Below are 18,840 nucleotides of genomic sequence, written 5' to 3'. Positions count from 1 at the left end.
TAAATTGTTGCATGTTTAATCTATTTTACTTGAACTCCCTAGAGGACATCCTAGTGATCATTCTTCTAGTTAATTTCTCCCCTCATAAAAAGATGGTTATGGTTAGGAAGTGAAAACTAGGGATTCCCCCCTTACTCCATGCAAAATTTTGATATATATATATATATATATATATGGTTTAAATCCTAAAGACTCCCTCATCCAAGTAGGGAAACAAAGGGGGGACCCCATTGATGATCAAAACACTTGAAAAAATTTATCTCTTTCCCCTCTCTTACTTTTTGGCCCTTCAAGGCAAGCCACTATGGCTAGAGCAAGGCCCAAATTCAACTAGGTCTAGAGCTATTGAAGCATTGAAGCTGATTTGGCATATTTCCACCTTGTTTGACCTCACAAACTCAAAATATAACTTTGTTTGTGGTGGGAATTGCCTCATTAGGATTGACGTCATCAACCCTACGAAATTTAAGGCCTCTAACCCCTATTTCTACACAAGACTTCAACTTAGGGCTTTGTTGAAGGTTTACCATTCCCTATTATTGATCATACCTTTATGGTAAACCTTTTCTTTGTGCCTGTATGCCTAGATGATCTCTTACTAAATCATATTATTGATCATACTTTTAAGGTAAACCTTTTCTTTGTGCCTGTATGCCTAGATGATCTCTTACTAAATCATATTTTGAAACACTAGGCCACAAGTACTCTTATCTAGACTTAATTTAGGTGTGTTGCTTGACATATATAATTGTGCCCTAACCCAAATAAGAAGTGCCTTGATTAAGCCATTCACACACTGTTAATTTTAGGTATGTTCTATGCTTACAACAATTTATTTCAATTTTCATAGTTAGCTCAATATCTTTTCCAGATTAGCAATCACATCAGCATAATGGTAAATTGCAGGTAGAACATAAACAAAAATCGCAGAAGACAAGCCAAGACAAGAGGACACAAGATGTGGCGCTAGCCAGGGACAAACTCCAATGTGGGGAAACCCTTGAACAATTCTTCTTATATGTTCTTCAATAGTTCAGCAGAGAAAGAGAGAGAGAGATAGTACAATTACAACAGAAGTCAACACATTAACTTATAATAGCATAGATCATCTCTAAGAAGATGATACATGAGGTAGCTGAACTTAGTTGAAGACATGTTGCTTCAACTGATTCTCCAAGGTGACTCCATCACCTATCATTGTGTTGCACCTTGTCATCATGCTGCACCTCACTGTGCTGCATCGTGCTGCACCCATCATCACTATGCTGGACCTCATTACCATGTTGCACACATCATACTGTTGCACCTTCCAGTACTGCAACATCTTGATGTACCTTATCATCTTGCTGCACTTACCAGTGTTGCCTCATCCTGTACCTTACTATGCCCATCATGTTGCATCTCATTGTAGCATTTAATATCATTGTACTATACTAGCAAGTGTTGCACACAACATGCTACACTTCACATTGTCATGATGCCCATCATTGTAGCATTTCACATCATGATGCCCCCTTATCACAATGCAGTCACTGCTCATACTGTTGCACCATGATTGCTTGTTGTCTGATGCAAGCACCATGTCCTTGCTGTCCCATCTACCATGCTCCACCATGATTGCATTTGTTGCACCTTGTTGTTGTTGTTGTCCAGTTGTGCCATCATTGCACCATGTCATAGCTTGCTATCCCAAGTACCATGCTTCAACAAGCACCATGTCCTTGTTGTCCTATTTACCATGCTACTGTCCCAATATGCTTTTGCTGCTCCTATGTGGCATTGTTGCACTATGTTTGCCACTTGATGTCCCAAGTGGCATTGTTGTGCATGGTGACATTGTTGCACCATGCTTGCACACTACTAGCACTATTGTCCCACTATTAGTCAGCAAAACTAGCCCTCTAGTGCTACGGTCAACCTAGGAGAGGCTCCTCCATGTCACGTTGTCCTCCTGAGGGTTTGTCCACCTCAATGCAACCCTATAATACTTCCAACAGCTTGCTATGGCCTGCAACCTAGCTTGTTGTAGCTTTCGGCCTCCTCAACATGCCCAAATAGTCACTCAAATTCTAGCGTTATGCTCCTCCTTTACTCGGCCTAGCAGCTTGCCCTCTCGGCCCTCCTTCCAACAATCTGGTCACTTGAATAGACCTGCGGCTAGGGCTTGGACAGACTTGCGGCTATGGCTAGACAGACCTACAACTAGGGCAAATTAGACCTGCAGCTAGGGTAAATTAGACCTGCGTATAAGCGCAGTGAGTAGGGCCTCCTCCACTGTGTTATATCTCCATCCTTGGACTGCGGCTAGGCTCCTTTAGGAAGCGTATAGAAGCAGTGATAGGCCTCCCTCTTGACTACGTCTAGGGCTTGTAGAGACCAGCATATAGGGCAGCGTGTAGGCCTCCTTCTTGACTGCGTCTAGGTCTCATGCTAGGGCTCCTTACCTTCTGCGTTTAGGGCTTCCTCTCCTAGATTTCTCTTCCACTAAAACCCAGAACAAGTGGAGAGAAATCAAGAGTGAAGTGTGTGTAGAAATGACTATCAAGTCACCTCCTTTTATACTAAAACGTTGAGCACACATGGGGGTTATTTGGTTGTTGGCTAACCTTGATGAATTGTCTTATAACAAATAAATTCATAACTCCATGAATACTTATCGGAATCGGATGATCTTTAGATCAATCCTACACCTCTCGATGAGAGAAGTCCAAGAAAAATATCAGCTGCCATAAATAAGATGACCCACATGGAGTTTGGCCCTAGTTGCCAATTTTAACACTCCCTCTCAACTAGGGAGAACTCCATCCCTTGATCCATCTGCCAGACTGTACTATCTTTGCCAACAGTCCTTGCACTACTCTACTCTGCTGAACCATGAAGAAGAAGAATTGATCAAGAATGTCTCATACCATTCTCTACTAACCTGAAGTTAGTTCCATATGAAGAGAGTGTGTCATACCACTCTTATTGATCCCAGATCAGTTCCAAAAGAGAGTGAGTTATGTCACTCTTACTAACCCGAAGTCAGTTTTATTGATCCCAAATCAATATCAAAAGAGAGTGTCTCAAACCACTCATACTGATCCCAGATTAGTTCCAAGAGAGAGTGAGTTATGTCACTCTTACTGACCCGAAGTCAGTTTTATTGATCCCAAATCAATATCAAAAGAGAGTGTCTCAAAACACTCATACTGAAACCAGATCAGTTCCAAGAGAGTGATCTATATCACTCTTACTAACCCAAAGTCAGTTCCAATTGATCCTAGATCAATGGAGGTCATCCTAGCATAGGGAGTACGGTAGATACAACAATGCGTCCATCGATAGTACTACTATGGTCCCTAACCCCATTTCCCTACTCATTGGCCAAATGAGAGGTACTTCCCATGAGTCCCAGACTGCATGGGTAGGATGCCTCGACAGGAGAACCACTCATCCTATCCATAAGTCGCCACGGGGTATCACAGGGGAAGGTTGAACCATTCACCCTGTACACAGTGCACCATTAGGGGAGGGTGAGTCGCCCTATGGTCGCTTGTTGCTCCAAGAATTAACCCAAGCCTCCCGGAGCTCCCAGAGCTCAATGCATGCATCATGCAATACCCTCATAAGAGGGTCCCTCAATGACTCCAAGTTGTTCTGGAAAGTCATAAATTTGACCTTTCCTCGGGGCTTCGACAGAATGTCTGCGACTTGCACATCAGTCCCAATGTGATGGAGCCTTCTTGCTCATCGATGTACCATATCCCAGATAAGGTAGTATCTGATGTCTATATGCTAGAGAAATCATAGAATATGGGATTCCTCAACAATCGAAGCCCCCTTTGTGTGTCACAGAAGATCACAGTGGTATCCATCATGTGTACAAACAACTCGCTGAAGAGCTTCCGCAACCAGTCAGTTTCACACAAGGTCATAGCCATGCATTCGGTCTCAGCGGTGCTTATAGAAACCAACTTCTGCTTCCAACGTATCCAGGATATCGAAGCAAAACCCAAAGAGAACCAGCACTCAGAAGTGCTTCTTGCAATCCTCCACACTACCTACCCAATCAGCGTTCGAATAATCATGCAACTTCACATTTCCAGCAATGTATCTCAATCCATGAGAGATTGTGCCTCAAAGATATCTCAGAATATTCTTGGCACCAATCCAGTGAGGCTCAACCAAATATGAGCCCAACATGCTAACTACAAAACATATATTCAGACGGAAGTTCACCAACAACATCAATGCGAATGAGTTTATGAAACTCAAAGGCATTTCCCAAATCTGGTTCAGCATCACTATCACATAACTTCTGAAGGTTAAGCTCCGTCGACATAGTCACGGGCTTGTAATTTACCATTCCAAATCCGGAATCCAACTCCCTCTTACTTTTTCAAATGAGAGGGTCTACACCTGTTAGAAAGAGGTCGTCCTCAGAAGGTGCTGGTATGAGAGGTCTATCATCCACAACCTTCAAGAAATGGTTTGGATCGGCTTCACTCCTAGTGAATCTCAGCTTCATCAAACAACATCAATCCTCTCATACTACGCCCGGGGTGTTTTGCTTCAATCCATAGAGGGCTTTCTTCCACCTACATACATGAGATTCCCGATCATGAATATCAAACCCCTCGGGTTGTTCCAAACCTGTGGACCAGCTACATGATGGGAATGGTCCCCTTATAAGATTTTCCTTCAGTACATCTCAGACATGTACCTTCATGCTCTTTTTGAATTCAAGCATCCCTGTCACCATCTGACTCACATCGGGTAGGGCCCCATAAAGTAGACCTTCGGTGCTATAGATGAGATGTGTCAACTGACATGGTCCCCAATGGACCATCCTGCAACTTGATACAAATTGCCAACCCTGAACCCATGAGTAAAAGCATCTTTGAAAATTCTATTTTCAAACACGTACCTTTCCATCAATGAATGCCACCTTGAAACCTTTGACTTCCATTGCCGAAATGGACACCAGATTCTTCTTGCGATCATGTACATAAAAGAGATTTTTGTAAATGAATCGAGTTACCCTCATTCAATTGAGGGGTAACATTCCCTACACCCTTTTCGGGATAGGTGGCATTGACTCCAAGTATAATCCCACGATTGTTTCCATCTCTACCAAATTAGAGAGAGCACCCTTCTATCCGATGAAGTGCCTTGAAGCACTACAATCAATAAGCCAGATTCCCAAAGAGTCTGAAGGAGAGGGACAATACAAGATAACGCTTCTTTATCTAATCAGAAACAATATTTGATTCTTCATACCTGGGGTTCCTTGCTTTCTTTGAAGAGTCGGTTATTTCCTTGATGACCTATATTCCCTGTCATTCCTCTGATCATTGAAGATGTCCCTGGAATGATTGTCATCTTCATCAAGTGATGTGTCCCTACCATTTGGACACTCCTTAGCATAATGGCCGAACTTATTACAAACAAGGCATTTGCCTTTCCTTCCACCCTTAGATTCGAACTTCCCATTGAAGTGATCTTAAGGTAGGCCATCAGAAGCTTCCGCTGTGCTACTTTGATAATATTCTCTGCTTTGACTTCACCCCTGGTGAATTTGAAGAGGGATGAGGAATCCATTGATCCTTTTGTCATTTCCCAATTGTCTTCGATGATTGCTCTTTCACTCTTGCTTGGGCTTTGTCTTCACCTCACCTCTGATACCATGTTAATTTTAGGTATGTTCTATTCTTAGACCAATTTATTTCAATTTTCACAGTTAGCTCAATATCTTTTCCAGATTAGCAATCACATCAGCATAATACTAAATTGCGGATAGAACATAAACAAAAATCGCAAAAGACAAGCCAGGACAAGAGGATACAAGATGTGGCACTAGCCAGGGACAAACCCCAATGTTGGGAAAACCTTGATCAATTCTTCTTATATGTTCTTCAATAGTTCAGTAAATAGAGAGAGAGAGAGATAGTACATTTACAACAGAAGTCAACACTTTGACTTATAATAGCATAGATCATCTCTAAGAAGATGATACATGAGGTAGTTGAACTCAGTTGAAGACATGCTGCTTCAACTGATTCTCCAAGGTGACTCCATCACCTATCATTGTGCTGCACCTCGTCATCATGCTACACCTCACTGTGCTGCATCGTGTTGCACCCATCATCACTATGTTGGACCTCATTACCATGTTGCACACATCAAACTGTTGCACCTTATGTTGCACCTTCTGGTACTGCAACATCTTGTTGTACCTTATCATCTTGCTACACATACCAGTGTTGCCTCATCCTATACCTTACAGTGCCCATCATGATGTATCTCATTGTAGCATTTAATATCACTGTACTATACTAGCAACTTAGCAAGTGCTGCACACAACATGCTACACTTCACATTGTCATGATGCCCATCACTGTAGCATTTCACATCATGCTGCCCCCTTATCACAATGTTGTCACTGCTCATACTACTGCACCATGATTGCTTGTTGTCCCATGCAAGCACCATGTCCTTGTTCTCCCATCTACCATGCTTTGCCATGATTGCATTTGCTGCACCTTGTTGTTGCTGCTGTCCCGTTGTGCCATCATTGCACCATGTCATAGCTTGTTGTCCCAAGTACCATGCTCCAACAAGCACCATGTCCTTGATGTCCTATTTACCATGTTGTTGTCCCAATGTGCTTTTGTTGCTCCTATGTGGCATTGTTGTCCTATGTGGCATTGCTACACTATGTTTGCCGCTTGTTGTCCCAAGTGGCATTATTGTGTCCGGTGACATCATTTCACCATGCTTGCACACTACTAGCACTGTTGTCCCACTATTAGTCAGCAATACTAGCCCTCCAGTGTTGCGGTTAACCTAGGAGAGGCTCCTCCATGTCACATTGTCCTCTTGAGGGTCTGTCCATCTCAACGCAGCCCTACAATACTTCCAACAACTTGTTATGGCCTGCGGCCTAGCTTGTTGTAGCTTTCGGCCTCCTCAACATGCCCAAACAATCACTCAAATTCCAACGTTATGCTCCTCCTCTACTCGGCCTAGCAGCCTACCCTCTTGGCCCTCCTTCCAGCGATCTAGACACCTGAATAGAATAGACCTGCGGCTAGGGCAGATTAGACCTGCGTATAAGGCCAGTGAGTAGGGCCTCCTCCACCGTGTTATATCTCCATCCTTGGACTGCGACTAGGCTCCTTTAGGCAGTGTATAGAAGCAATGATAGACCTCCCTCTTGACTACATCTAGGGCTTCTAGAGACCAGCATATAGGGCAGCGTGTAGGCCTCCTTCTTGACTATGTCTAGGTCTCATGCTAGGGCTCCTTACCTTCTGCATTTAGGGCTTCCTCTCCTAGATTTATCTTCCACTAAAACCCAGAACAAGTGGAGAGAAATCAAGAGTGAAGTGTCTGTAGAAATGACTATCAAGTCACCTCCTTTTATACTAAAACGTTGAGCACACATGGGGGTTATTTGGTTGTTGGCCGACCTTGACGAATTGTCTTATAACACAAATAAAGTCATAACTCCATGAATACTTATCGAAATTGGATGATCTTTAGATCAATCCTACACCTCTCGATGAGAGAAGTCCAAGAAAAATATCAGCTGCCATAAATAAGATGACCCACATGGAGTTTGGCCCTAGTTGCCAATTTTAACACATACATCACCCTAACCCATTGACTTAGAAGAGCTTTTAGGTGATATATATTGGGAAGCCTCTTGTGTGGTGAAATTCCACTAAAGAGAAAAAGGTGGAGTGCTAAGGTGATAGTGTCAACCACTTCATTGTTGTATCTTAGTCTAGTTGTTGCCTTATGAGGCCTTTCAAAAAGCGTGCTAGATTTGGAGGCAACAAGTGAAGAAATTTCAACCTCCACTCTGGTTATCAGTTTTCCTTATCACTCCATACATTTAGTTTTAAATCCAAGCGTGATAAAAATTCTAAAATCTAGAATGATAATATTTTTCTGAAAACACAAATTTAGAGATTTTACAACTGCTGAAATAGTATAAATAAAACACAACAAAATTATGACAGCCACACAGAAAATAACACAGTGATTTTTGGTCAATGTGACCATGGAAAAACCCCCTACAACTCTTGGGGAAAATCAGTTTGAGAGCTCTTCTTTATTTCTGAAAATGCTTTTACAGAGAAACTGAAATACACAGTAAAAATTCCAGCAACCACAAATTACAACTTATCTCGATTTCCGTGCTTGAACTCTGCCTCGAAAATTGTGCCAATCAACAAACAACCAAAACAGAAATTTTTACAGCAACAAAACAGCGTTAAATGTTGTACGGCTAGCTTCGAAAAATGTGCCCAAAACTCGTTGTCCCTCTTCCTCAATTTTTGTGCCTTTTTCCTGTTGTACGGTTTTTCCTTGGGATGCGTGCCAACAAATGTTGTTGCCCAGATTCGCTAAAATGTCTTCTTGCTACTCTCCTTCACTTCCTCACTGCTTGGAAATTTTCTCCTTGCTCTCTCTTCTCTTTCTCTCAAATTCTCATGAAAGAATGAATGATCTTTTCCTCTTCTCTTCTTCTTTTATTCTCTAAATGACCTTTTGGGTTACCCTAAGATCTAATGGCTGAGATTCATTTAGATCTAGGAATGAGAATAAATGTGCATTTAATTCTCACTTTCTATTTTTTAACTCACCCACTTAAATAAAGACCCACTTAGCCTTTTATTTCCATAGTCACTTTTTCATTTTCTAATTCTTCATTCACTTTAATAAAGTCACCTTTAAATTAGAATGTAACTTTACCATTTATAAAGTCACTTTTAAATTAGAATGTAACTTTACCACTTATAAAGTCACTTTTAAATTAATTTGACTTTACCACTTATAAAGTCACTTTAGGAGAAAAGTAAAAAATAAATTTGGACACTTTTCCCTAGGCCAAAGATCAAAGCCTTAGGGAACCACTTGTCCTCTGGTACCCAAATTTTAACACTCCCTCTTACCGAGGAAAGTGTTCCTCACCACTCTCATCTTGTCTCTGAAGTATACATGCTTGCCGCGTGGTAAGGCTTTGGTGAAAATGTCTGCTACTTGCTCATTTGTGGAAATGTACTCAAGCTTGACAGCCCCCTTTTGGACATAGTCTCTAATGAAGTGATACTTGATCTTAATATGCTTTGACCTGTCATGAAAAACTGGATTCTCCGTGAGTTTTATGCAACTCTGATTATCACAGTAAATTACTGAAGGTCTCAATGTCTGACCAAATAAACCAAACAACATTTTGCGAAGCCATATGGCCTCACAACTAGCCAAACTAGCAGCCATATACTCTACCTTAGCTGAACTCAATGCAACTGACTGTTGTTTTCGGCTGATCCACGACACAACTGCCGAACCCAACCCAAAACAACACCCGGAAGTACTCTTCCTATCTGAAGCACAACCTGCCAATCTGAATCGTGTACCTTGCCAGTCTCATTCCATCACCCTGTCTATAATCCAGACCAAAATCCACTATCCCCTGCAAGTAACAAAGAATGTGTTTTGCAGCTACCCAGTGCAATCTCATGGGCTCACACATGAACTTACTCATAGTGTTAACTGCAAAACATATATCTGGTCGAGTGTTGACCAAATACATCAAAGAACCAATCAATTGTTTATATAGAGTAGGATCCACCAACTCGGAATCAGAAGCGTGAAGCTTCTTCCAGTTAGTGATCATAAGTGTAGACATGGGTTTGCAGTCCTCCATGTGAAATCTGCTAAGAATATCCACAATGCATTTCCCTTGTCCCAGGAAGAAATGCCCCTCCTCCTGCCACACCTCCAATCCCAGAAAATAATGCATCAAGCCGATATCCTTCATCTCAAACTCTGAAGCAAGATCTCTCTTGTAGCCCTCAATGAGTCTCTCTGCACCAGTGATGATCAAGTCATCAACATACAACACCAGAATGAGAGGCTCCTCACCCACCACAATGAAGTATAGGTTAGGATCAACCTCACTCATTGTGAAACCCAACTGCTGCAAGTATGTATCAATCCTCAAAAACTAAGCTCTAGGAGCTTGCTTCAGGCGATAGAGTGCCTTTTTCAATCTGCACACATGGGACTCCTTCCCATGCACCTCAAAGCCCTGCAGCTGCTCAATATAAACCTCCTCTTGAATGAAGCCATTGAGAAATGCAGTCTTCACATCCATCTGGTGGATCTTCCAACCCATCTCTACTGCAATCGATATAATGGTGCGAATAGATGTACATCGAGCTACGAGAGCGAAGGTCTCCTCATAGTCAACTCCCTCTACTAGTGAGAACCCTCTCACCACAAATCGAGCCTTGAACTTCTCGATGCTGCCATCTGCAACATACTTTATCTTGTAGATCCATCTGGAAGTAACAACTGATTTACCTTCAAGCCTCGGCACTACCTCCCAAACATCGTTCTTCATAATAGAAGAATATTCCTCCATCATGGCCTCTATCTAGACCTGCTGGCTGACTGCCTCCTCATAACCAGAAGGCTCGGAGTCAACAATGCTTGTCACCAATCCCATGTAACTACAGAACTGCTTAGGTGGTTTACTCTCTCTAACCTGTCTCTTTGGCCCAACAATTGATGTGGCCTCACGCAAGGTATCTTGAAGCCACTTGGGCTTCCTCTTCCCTGAGCATACTTCTCCCACCGGAGTGAAAGAATCCTCATCATCATCAGAAGCTTGAACTCCTGAAGGCCTTTCAACTGACCTGAAGCCTGAACCTGTGCTTGTAGATGCTGAAGTATCGTGTGAACTATCCATTAGTGGACTACCCTATGAGCTGCTCTGCGGACTGCCCTGCATGCTGCCCGAAGAACCACCCACCTGAATCTAAGAGCCACTGCTCACTGATGGCCCTGACAATGTAATCGACATACCTCCTGATCCCTGACCACTGGATCCTTGTGACTGACTCAGCTGCTCTTGAAGGTCTGGTGACTCTTGATACTCTAACTCCCGTGACCTCCTGAAAGCTCTCTCCTCCTCAAACTTCACATCCCACCTGACAACCACTTTCCTCTGCGTAGGAATATAAATCTGATAAGCTTTCGAGGTCTCGCTATAACCCACAAAGATGCCCTTGTCTGCAATGGGCTCTAGCTTGGTCTTGTTCTCCTTAGGGACATAGGAATATGTAAGGCACCCAAAGATACGAAAGTGCCCAACATCAGGCTTCTTCCCAGAAAAAGCCTGCTCCGGATTCACATTCCCCAAGGCATGATGTGGACTCCTATTCTGCAAGTACACAGCAGTGTTGCAGGCCTCTGCCCACAAAAATAAAGGTAACCCCTGATCATGAAGCATGGCTTTGGCAGCCCCTGCAATGGATCTGTTCTTCCTCTCTGCAACCCCATTCTGCTAGGGGTAGTAAGGAACTATGAACTCCCTCCTAATGCCTGCCTCAACACAAAAATCAACAAACTCACCAAGGGTATACTCCCCTCCATTGTTCGACCTGAAGACCTTGATCTTCCTACCTGTCTGGGTCTCCACAAGAGCTTTGAACTCTTGAAACCGCTTGAAGACCTCACTCTTGGTCTTCAAGAAATAAATCCAGGTCTTCCTGGAGTGGTCATCAATGAATAAAACATAGTACTCATAGCCACTCAAGGATACATGAGACATCCGACCACTCACATCAGTATGAATCAAGTCAAGGATCCCGGTCGCTCTGTTGTCACTACTAGGAAAAGGGGATCTGGCAAACTTCCCCATAGCACATCCTCTGCATACGTCAAGGTGATTAGAACTAAAATCTGGCATACCAGTGATGATCTCCCGCAATGTACTCAAGGCCCCATGATACATGTGCCCCATCCTGCGGTGCCAAATCTCACACAATTCTGAACTGCTAGATCTGTTGTCGGTCCTGCCCCGGGTGCTGCTACTCAATGCCATCATGGGCTGGAATGAGAACTTATACACCTTGTCATGGCGCACACCAATCTCTCTAGCTGAAGAAGCTGGAGTTCCCCTAGGATATATAAGCACTTGCCCTCTCCTAAACAACACATCACACCCTCTATCCTCAAGTGTTGAGATGAATAGTAGGTTCTTCTTCATTCTAGGCACATATAGAACATCTGACACTTTCAAGGGAGGTTTGGGTCCCCTATCAAATGTCAATGTCCCCACCCCGACTGCTCTAACAATGCTATCATCACCAAGTACTACCTCCATATCAGTATCACCCTTTGAAAGCTCTGAGAAGAACTCTCTGCCTCCTGTCATGTGGCGGGAAGCGCCACTGTCAACATACCAAATGCTAGAATATGCTCTGCTAGTAGCGAGGAAGGCACACTCCCTCTAAACTTGTATGGCAGGTGATCTGCACTAGTGGCCTCACAAGCTATGAACCCAAACTCCCGATCAAATCTCTCTGAGAAACTCTCTATCTTTGCAGAAGTTTCCATGGGTTTGTCTTTCCCTTTCTTGTTCTTCTTCTCCGAACACACAACAGCATACTGTCCCAACTTTTGACAATTCCAACATTTGACTTTGGAACAGTCCTTCTCCTTGTTCTGCTGCTTGCCTTTACCTTTGCTTTTGCCTCCACTGTTGGAAGCTTGCTTCTTTGCTCTACCCTTCTTGCCTCTTGCTAACAATGCCACATTGTCATCCTCCTCCACTTGTTTGGCTGCCCTAAGATGGTTCTTTCTTATCTCATTTGGAATGCAATCATCTCACAACCTCTCCCAATCGGGAAGGTTTTCCCGTGCAACAATGCCATCCACAACATTCTCCCAAGACTTGGGAAGACCATTCAAAGCAATTCTCACCAACTCAGTGGGTGCAATGATCTCACTTACGGTTGCCAACTCATCTCTCACTGAAGTGATCTTTGTGAGGTATGCTATAGCACTGTCAGTCTTAGCCATTTTAATGGCCTTTAGTTTCTCTTTTAGGACCATTTTTCTGTTTTCATTTGAGCTCTGGTAAACACTGATCAAGGCTGTCCACATCTCATGTGCATAAGTCTTTCCTCTCACATGAGGAATGACATGGTCTTTGATTCCTTCCAAAATCAATCTTTTTGCCTTAGCATTCTTTTTGTTAAACTCTGTCAACTGTACAGGGTCAGCAGGTACTGCTACTAGGTTTTGTGTGGTATTTACCATAATGCCCCAGACTTCTACTTCTTCAAAGATGCTCTAGATTCTCTCTTTCTATGCACTGTAGTTGTTCTGCCCATCCAACCTGTCTTCAACTCTCAAACCCAAAGACATGCTTCACTGTCCTATCAAACTGAAATTTTCAAATCTGTGGTAAAGGTTTCTGTTTTCTGTGTAAAAATCAGCTTGCTGTAATTTTCACTTTGTTGTACCACACTGCACTTTTCAGCCAACCAAGCTCTGATACCATAAAGAAATTTCAACCCCCACTCCGGTTATCAGTTTTCCTTATTACTCCAGGCATTTAGTTTTAAATCCAAGCATGATAATAATTCTAAAATATGGAAATGATAATATTTTTCTGAAAACACAAATTTAGAGATGTTTCAACTGCTGAAATCGCAGAAATAAAACACAACAAAATTATGACAGCCACACAGAAAACAACACAGTGATTTTTGGTCAACGTGCCCTTAGAAAAACCCCGTATAGCTCTTGGGGAAAACCAGTTTGAGCTCTTCTTTATTTCTGAAAATGCTTTTATAGAGAAACTGAAATACATAGTAAAAATTCCAGCAACCACAAATTACAACTTATCTCGATTTCCGTGCTTGAACTCTGCCTCGAAAATCGTGTCAATCAACAAACAACCAAAACAGAAATTTCTACAGCAATAAAACAACATTAAATGTTGTATGGCCAGCCTCGGAAAATGTGCCCAGAACTTGTTGTCCCTCTTCCTCGATTTCTGTGCCTTTCTCCTGCTGTGCGGTTTTTCCTTGGGATGCATGCCAATAAATGTTGTTGCCCAAATTCACTGAAATGTCTTCTTGTTGCTCTCCTTCACTTCCTCACTGCTCAGAAATTTTCTCCTTGCTCTTTCTTCTCTTTCTCTCAAATACTCATGAAAGAATGAATGATCTTTTCCTCTTCTCTTCTCTTTTTATTCTCTAAATAACCTTTTGGATTACCCTAAGATCTAATGGCTGAGATTCATTTAGATCTAGGGATGAGAATAAATGTGCATTTAATTCTCACTTTCTATTTTTTAACTCACCCACTTAAATAAAGACCCACTTAGCATTTTATTTCCATAGTCACTTTTTCACTATCTAATTCTTCATTCACTTTAATAAAGTTATCTTTAAATTAGAATGTAACTTTACCACTTATAAAGTCACTTTTAAATTAGAATGTAACTTTACCACTTATAAACTCGCTTTAGGAGAAAAGTAAAAAATAAATTTGGACACTTTTCCTTAGGCCAAAGATCAAAGCCTTAGGGAACCACTTGTCCTCTGGTACCCAAGATTTAACAAGAAGTAATTTCAATTTTGATCACATCCATCTCCCTTTCTTCTTTCATATTTTAGTTGTTGTGAAGTTGAATCTCTTATATTGTTTGATTCTAAGTTTTCTCTTGTCCTTGGTTGTTTGCATGCATATCAAGGGAAACTACTTTGTTGTAATCAATTGTACTAATCATGCAGACATTCTAAGTGCTGACAATGCAGGAACACTAAGGGCACCCCTTTGACTGGAGAAACAACAATCTAAACGGAGTAATTAGTAGTGACCCTAAGTTAATTACTCAGTTATTTCGTAAGTTTTCCTAGAGCAAATTTGAGATATAGCAAGTTGAAAGGATCTCAAATGACAAGCATCTTAATTTGCTCTATAGCAAGTTGAAAGGACCTCAAATGACAAGCATATAGAACATGGAAGACCCACTTTTCCAAGGTCTTTAAAAGCAATGGGTGCAAGGATTGGCAAGTTAAAATAGCCATGCAAGAAGTGTATAGACTTTAGAGTAGACTTTAGAGGCTCGTCGAATAAGGTGTAATAAACCCCTTAATAGTTCAAAAAGCTTTTTGATGTACATCCAAGGGTTTATAGATATGCTAACCAGCATCCTCAAAAGAAAGCAAGATAGCACTATTTTTCTTCCTCCAAGAACAATTGGTTGTAAACTTAAATTCATCAAGGATCATTTAGCTTCTCATGAACATATGGGAATTTACAAGATTTTATGTCCGTATGGCAAGCCATACATTGGGGAATCCAGATGTTCAATCTGTGTTAGAATTAGAGAGCACGAAACTAACATTATACATGAGTGCATAAAAGTTCAGCACGAGCACTCACATAATATAACATATCTTGTCTAAAGATTGCTAAAATCCTTGAATAGAGCATTACATGACAATTCAGTGTATCACATGACGTTATAGAATCCGTATTTAAAGGAGTTTGGATTATTAGAAACACTGTCATAAATGGCAGTGCATTACAGCAACAATTTTTTTTTACCAATTCTAGTAGCCACCTGAGTACAGTTACAGAGTATTACCTGTACCATAACAACACCAGAATGTATCAAATTGTGTACCCCATTGATGAAACGTACGGGCCTTGGAACTTCCAGGCCCTAGAGGAAGCATATAAATCATGATCCCGGGTTCATTGCCTCTTTGGACGCTGAGCACGCCATTTGTCAAAGCACGCTCATAATAATCTGCATATGCCATTGCTTTGGTCCATCGAAACAAGTGACGAGCGACCTGCACTTGGCAAAGAAACAGAGAGATTATTTAGTTAATAAATAAATATATACACACAAGCACATATATACATACATCATCTACCTCAGTTGCACCAAAATGCTAAACCTTTTGTTGACAGATGTAAACCAGATTTGCTTGAATAGAATTGCTGGAACATAAGAGGTTTATATGCAACGCACTTATGCACAAGATATGCATCTTAAACATTCTTAGGAGGGTTTTTATTTCTATATTGGTCCAAAATAGCTACCTTGAGTAGAACAGGTCCACAAAGGAAAATGAGGCCTTTAAAGTTAGAACTATCTAATTGTTAATGTCTCAGTGACTCCAGCATTTAAGGACATGAACGTTGGTTCACACTTCTTATATGGATGAACAAGAAAATTACACTAGGTGTTATGTTATATGGCTAAGGACACACAGTAATTGTTTGCTTCCCTAACCTAGGTAAGGAAACCAACATATCCACTTTAGCTTTTTTTTTAAATATATATTTTTAATCATTTTGGTATGCTAATTCAATTTGAAGGCTAGTATTGCCCCAAGTGTAGCTTGCATGTTTTTGTTGAACATTAACCCCAATGTTCAGCTCAATTGATTGATCCTCTTGTATTGAATCCACAAACATCATGGAATCAAATCTGATCAGGTCCATTGGGGTTACCAACCACCTATATAGTTGGTGTTCAATCTTCCTATTCAAGGATTTCAGGGAAGAGCTTCACCAGAGCTAGCAGTTTGCCAAATGTTCCTATTAATGGTTGTCCTACACTACTATTTAGAAAAAAGTTAACCCCTCTTGGGGAGGGAACCTTAACTCTTTAGTCGTGTATAAATACACACTTAAAACTCATTTGCAATATCATTTTGAGTTATTGTTCTCTAACTTAAGTGACCCGTGCTTTTAGCCTAGCGACTCATTGCATTCTCTTTGAAGAAGGCATGATCTATTGTTCAAGGGTTTTATATCAAGTGTTGCACTCTATTGTTCTTAGGCTAATTTCTCTCTAAAGGTACATTTGTTGATTTGTCTATTGTGAACTAGTGCAAATTTACTTTTGGCCTAGTGTTGGTTTATCTTCTCCTTGTCATGGTGTATGATTTTCTGATTGGTTCCATTCAACCCTTTCACTCTCTTATGGATCTAAACTTGATTTTAGAGTGGCTGTAAACCTACCTTACTATATTCAACGTTGCCCTCACTTTTTCTAAGTCTTCTCTAGGGCGTAAACCCTTTCTATCAATCTTTGGAGGGTTTTCCAAGGGCTTCTTTAGGTTTTAAACCCTCTTCTAAGGCTAATGCACACCTCTATGTTTACAACTAAATTATATTGCATATTTTTAAAAAAAGGTACCTTATGTTTCTTTTTCCAAAATAGACTGATTTTATCATGATTTAGGCATATTTATAAGCTTTTGAATAATTAGTTGTTCTCATTAGCTAGAGTAGAATAACATAAGGATTTTATGAGCATGTTTTATGCACTTATTTGGAGATCTTGTGCATGGGATTAAAGTGTTTTGCATTAGGGTTTTCCACTAATTTATTTCACAAATTTTATAGCAGCAAATATGAGAGTTTTGACCAGTGGGATCACTATTGTTTTGCTGTTGTAGAACCAAGGTTTCAGATTACCCACATTACTTATTTTCAATGGTTGATGTGAACTATTGGTTGGTGGTATCATCGAGTTTTTGAGACTACAGAATCAGGGTTTCTAATCAACTTTCTTTACCATTGGTCTAAGTTTTATAGATCTTGGATTTTCAGATTCTCTCTTTTTTGAGTGCTTCCCAGAAGGGCTCACTTCAAGCATTTGATATAAATAAGTTCAACGATTTAAATCCTCTTCTAAAGTCGATGAACACCTCTTCCTTTAATTTTACAGCTGTATACTGCAATTTTTTTAAAGAAGTTGATATTTGTTTTCTTCATCGTAAAATGTTGTTCCTTTTTGGATGTACTATGTATTAGTATCAGAGCCTTTGTACCTTAAACTGAGTAGAATGCTTCTATGGATCCTTGTTCAATAGATCTAGTAGAAGTCACCCTCACCAAGTTGTGTAACCTTGTTGGTGTGGGAGATATGGCATTACGACAAGTATATCTTCACCATATATACCACATTTAGCATTAAGGGGAGACTTTTAACGTAATGCCATATCTCCAAGGCCCATTGTTTAAATTATAGGGGTGTTATGAATAGGGTCAATCTTATTTTGAGTTCATTACCCATAAACCCACTTACTATTGTATGTTGGTCATGATTGACCCTATATTCTAGTTAGGTGCCTACACATCTACTCTCAATCATATTTAGGTTGCTCTTACACTTAATTGTATTTTGGTTGGGTATTATCCATAAACCCACTCTTAGATTGTATTTGAGCTTTCTTAATTGTATTCAAGCTCTCTTAGATGTGTTCAAGTTGAGTATCCACAAGCCCACTCTCATAGTGTATTGAAGCTCTCTCATCTACATTTAAACTCTTCATGTGTTTTCAAGTTGTATATCCTTAAACCCACTTTCAAATTGTATTCAAGATTTCTGAATTGTGTTCCAGCTCTTTCCAATATATTTCAATTGGGTATCTCAGTTGTAATCAAGCTCCTTCGAATACATTTGAATTGGGTATCCATAAACCATCTCTCTTTTGCATTTCAGTGAAGGTTGGCCCTATATTGAGTTGGGTCTCTATAAACCCACTCTCCCATTTCTATTTCATCATCCTCCATGGCCACTTGCCTAGTTAAGATGGCATCTTAAAATATTGGTGTGATCTTCACATATGGCCATGGCCAACCTCACTTTGTAATCATTGTGTATAAGTGTCTTCTAGGATTTGCCTTAAATTTGACCTATTAAACACTCATTTATTATATTCTTAGGTGGTTTAAGAGTGACCCAGTCATCATGTGGGCCAAAGCCCCTCTTTGGGGAGGTGCCCTACCTCTTAACTTGTAGATAAGTATACTACTATACATCTCATCTATAACATATCTTGAGCTATTGTTTTCTTGCACAAGTGACTCATTCTTTTGTCCTACAGGCAACATATCTAGCATTGTGTTGTGTTTGACGGTGTAATGTATTGTTCAAAGGTTTTATTTCATGTTGAAATTTGGTACCGAATGACAGGTGGTTCCCTTAGGCTTTGATCTTTGTCCTAAGGAAAA

General features: G+C 40.8%; 1 protein-coding gene across 1 annotated transcript in view; it reads right to left on the bottom strand.

Annotated features, from left to right (window-relative positions):
• The window catches only part of LOC149150706 (uncharacterized), a 91,766-nt gene that overhangs the window by 54,841 nt on the left and 18,085 nt on the right, over positions 1-18,840 (bottom strand). Inside the window, exon 8 of the mRNA XM_089439999.1 lies at positions 15,449-15,659. Within this exon, the coding sequence (XP_089296125.1) occupies positions 15,449-15,659 (211 nt within the window). The remainder of the gene's footprint in view (positions 1-15,448; positions 15,660-18,840) is intronic.

Source organism: Pinus tabuliformis, chromosome 9 (genome assembly GCF_031772625.1).
Source record: "Pinus tabuliformis cultivar Carrire ecotype Pingquan chromosome 9, CPIR1, whole genome shotgun sequence".
Classification (NCBI taxonomy): Eukaryota; Viridiplantae; Streptophyta; class Pinopsida; order Pinales; family Pinaceae; genus Pinus; species Pinus tabuliformis.
Note: the sequence above shows the minus strand (reverse complement) of the source record. Positions and strands in the feature narration are given on the sequence as shown.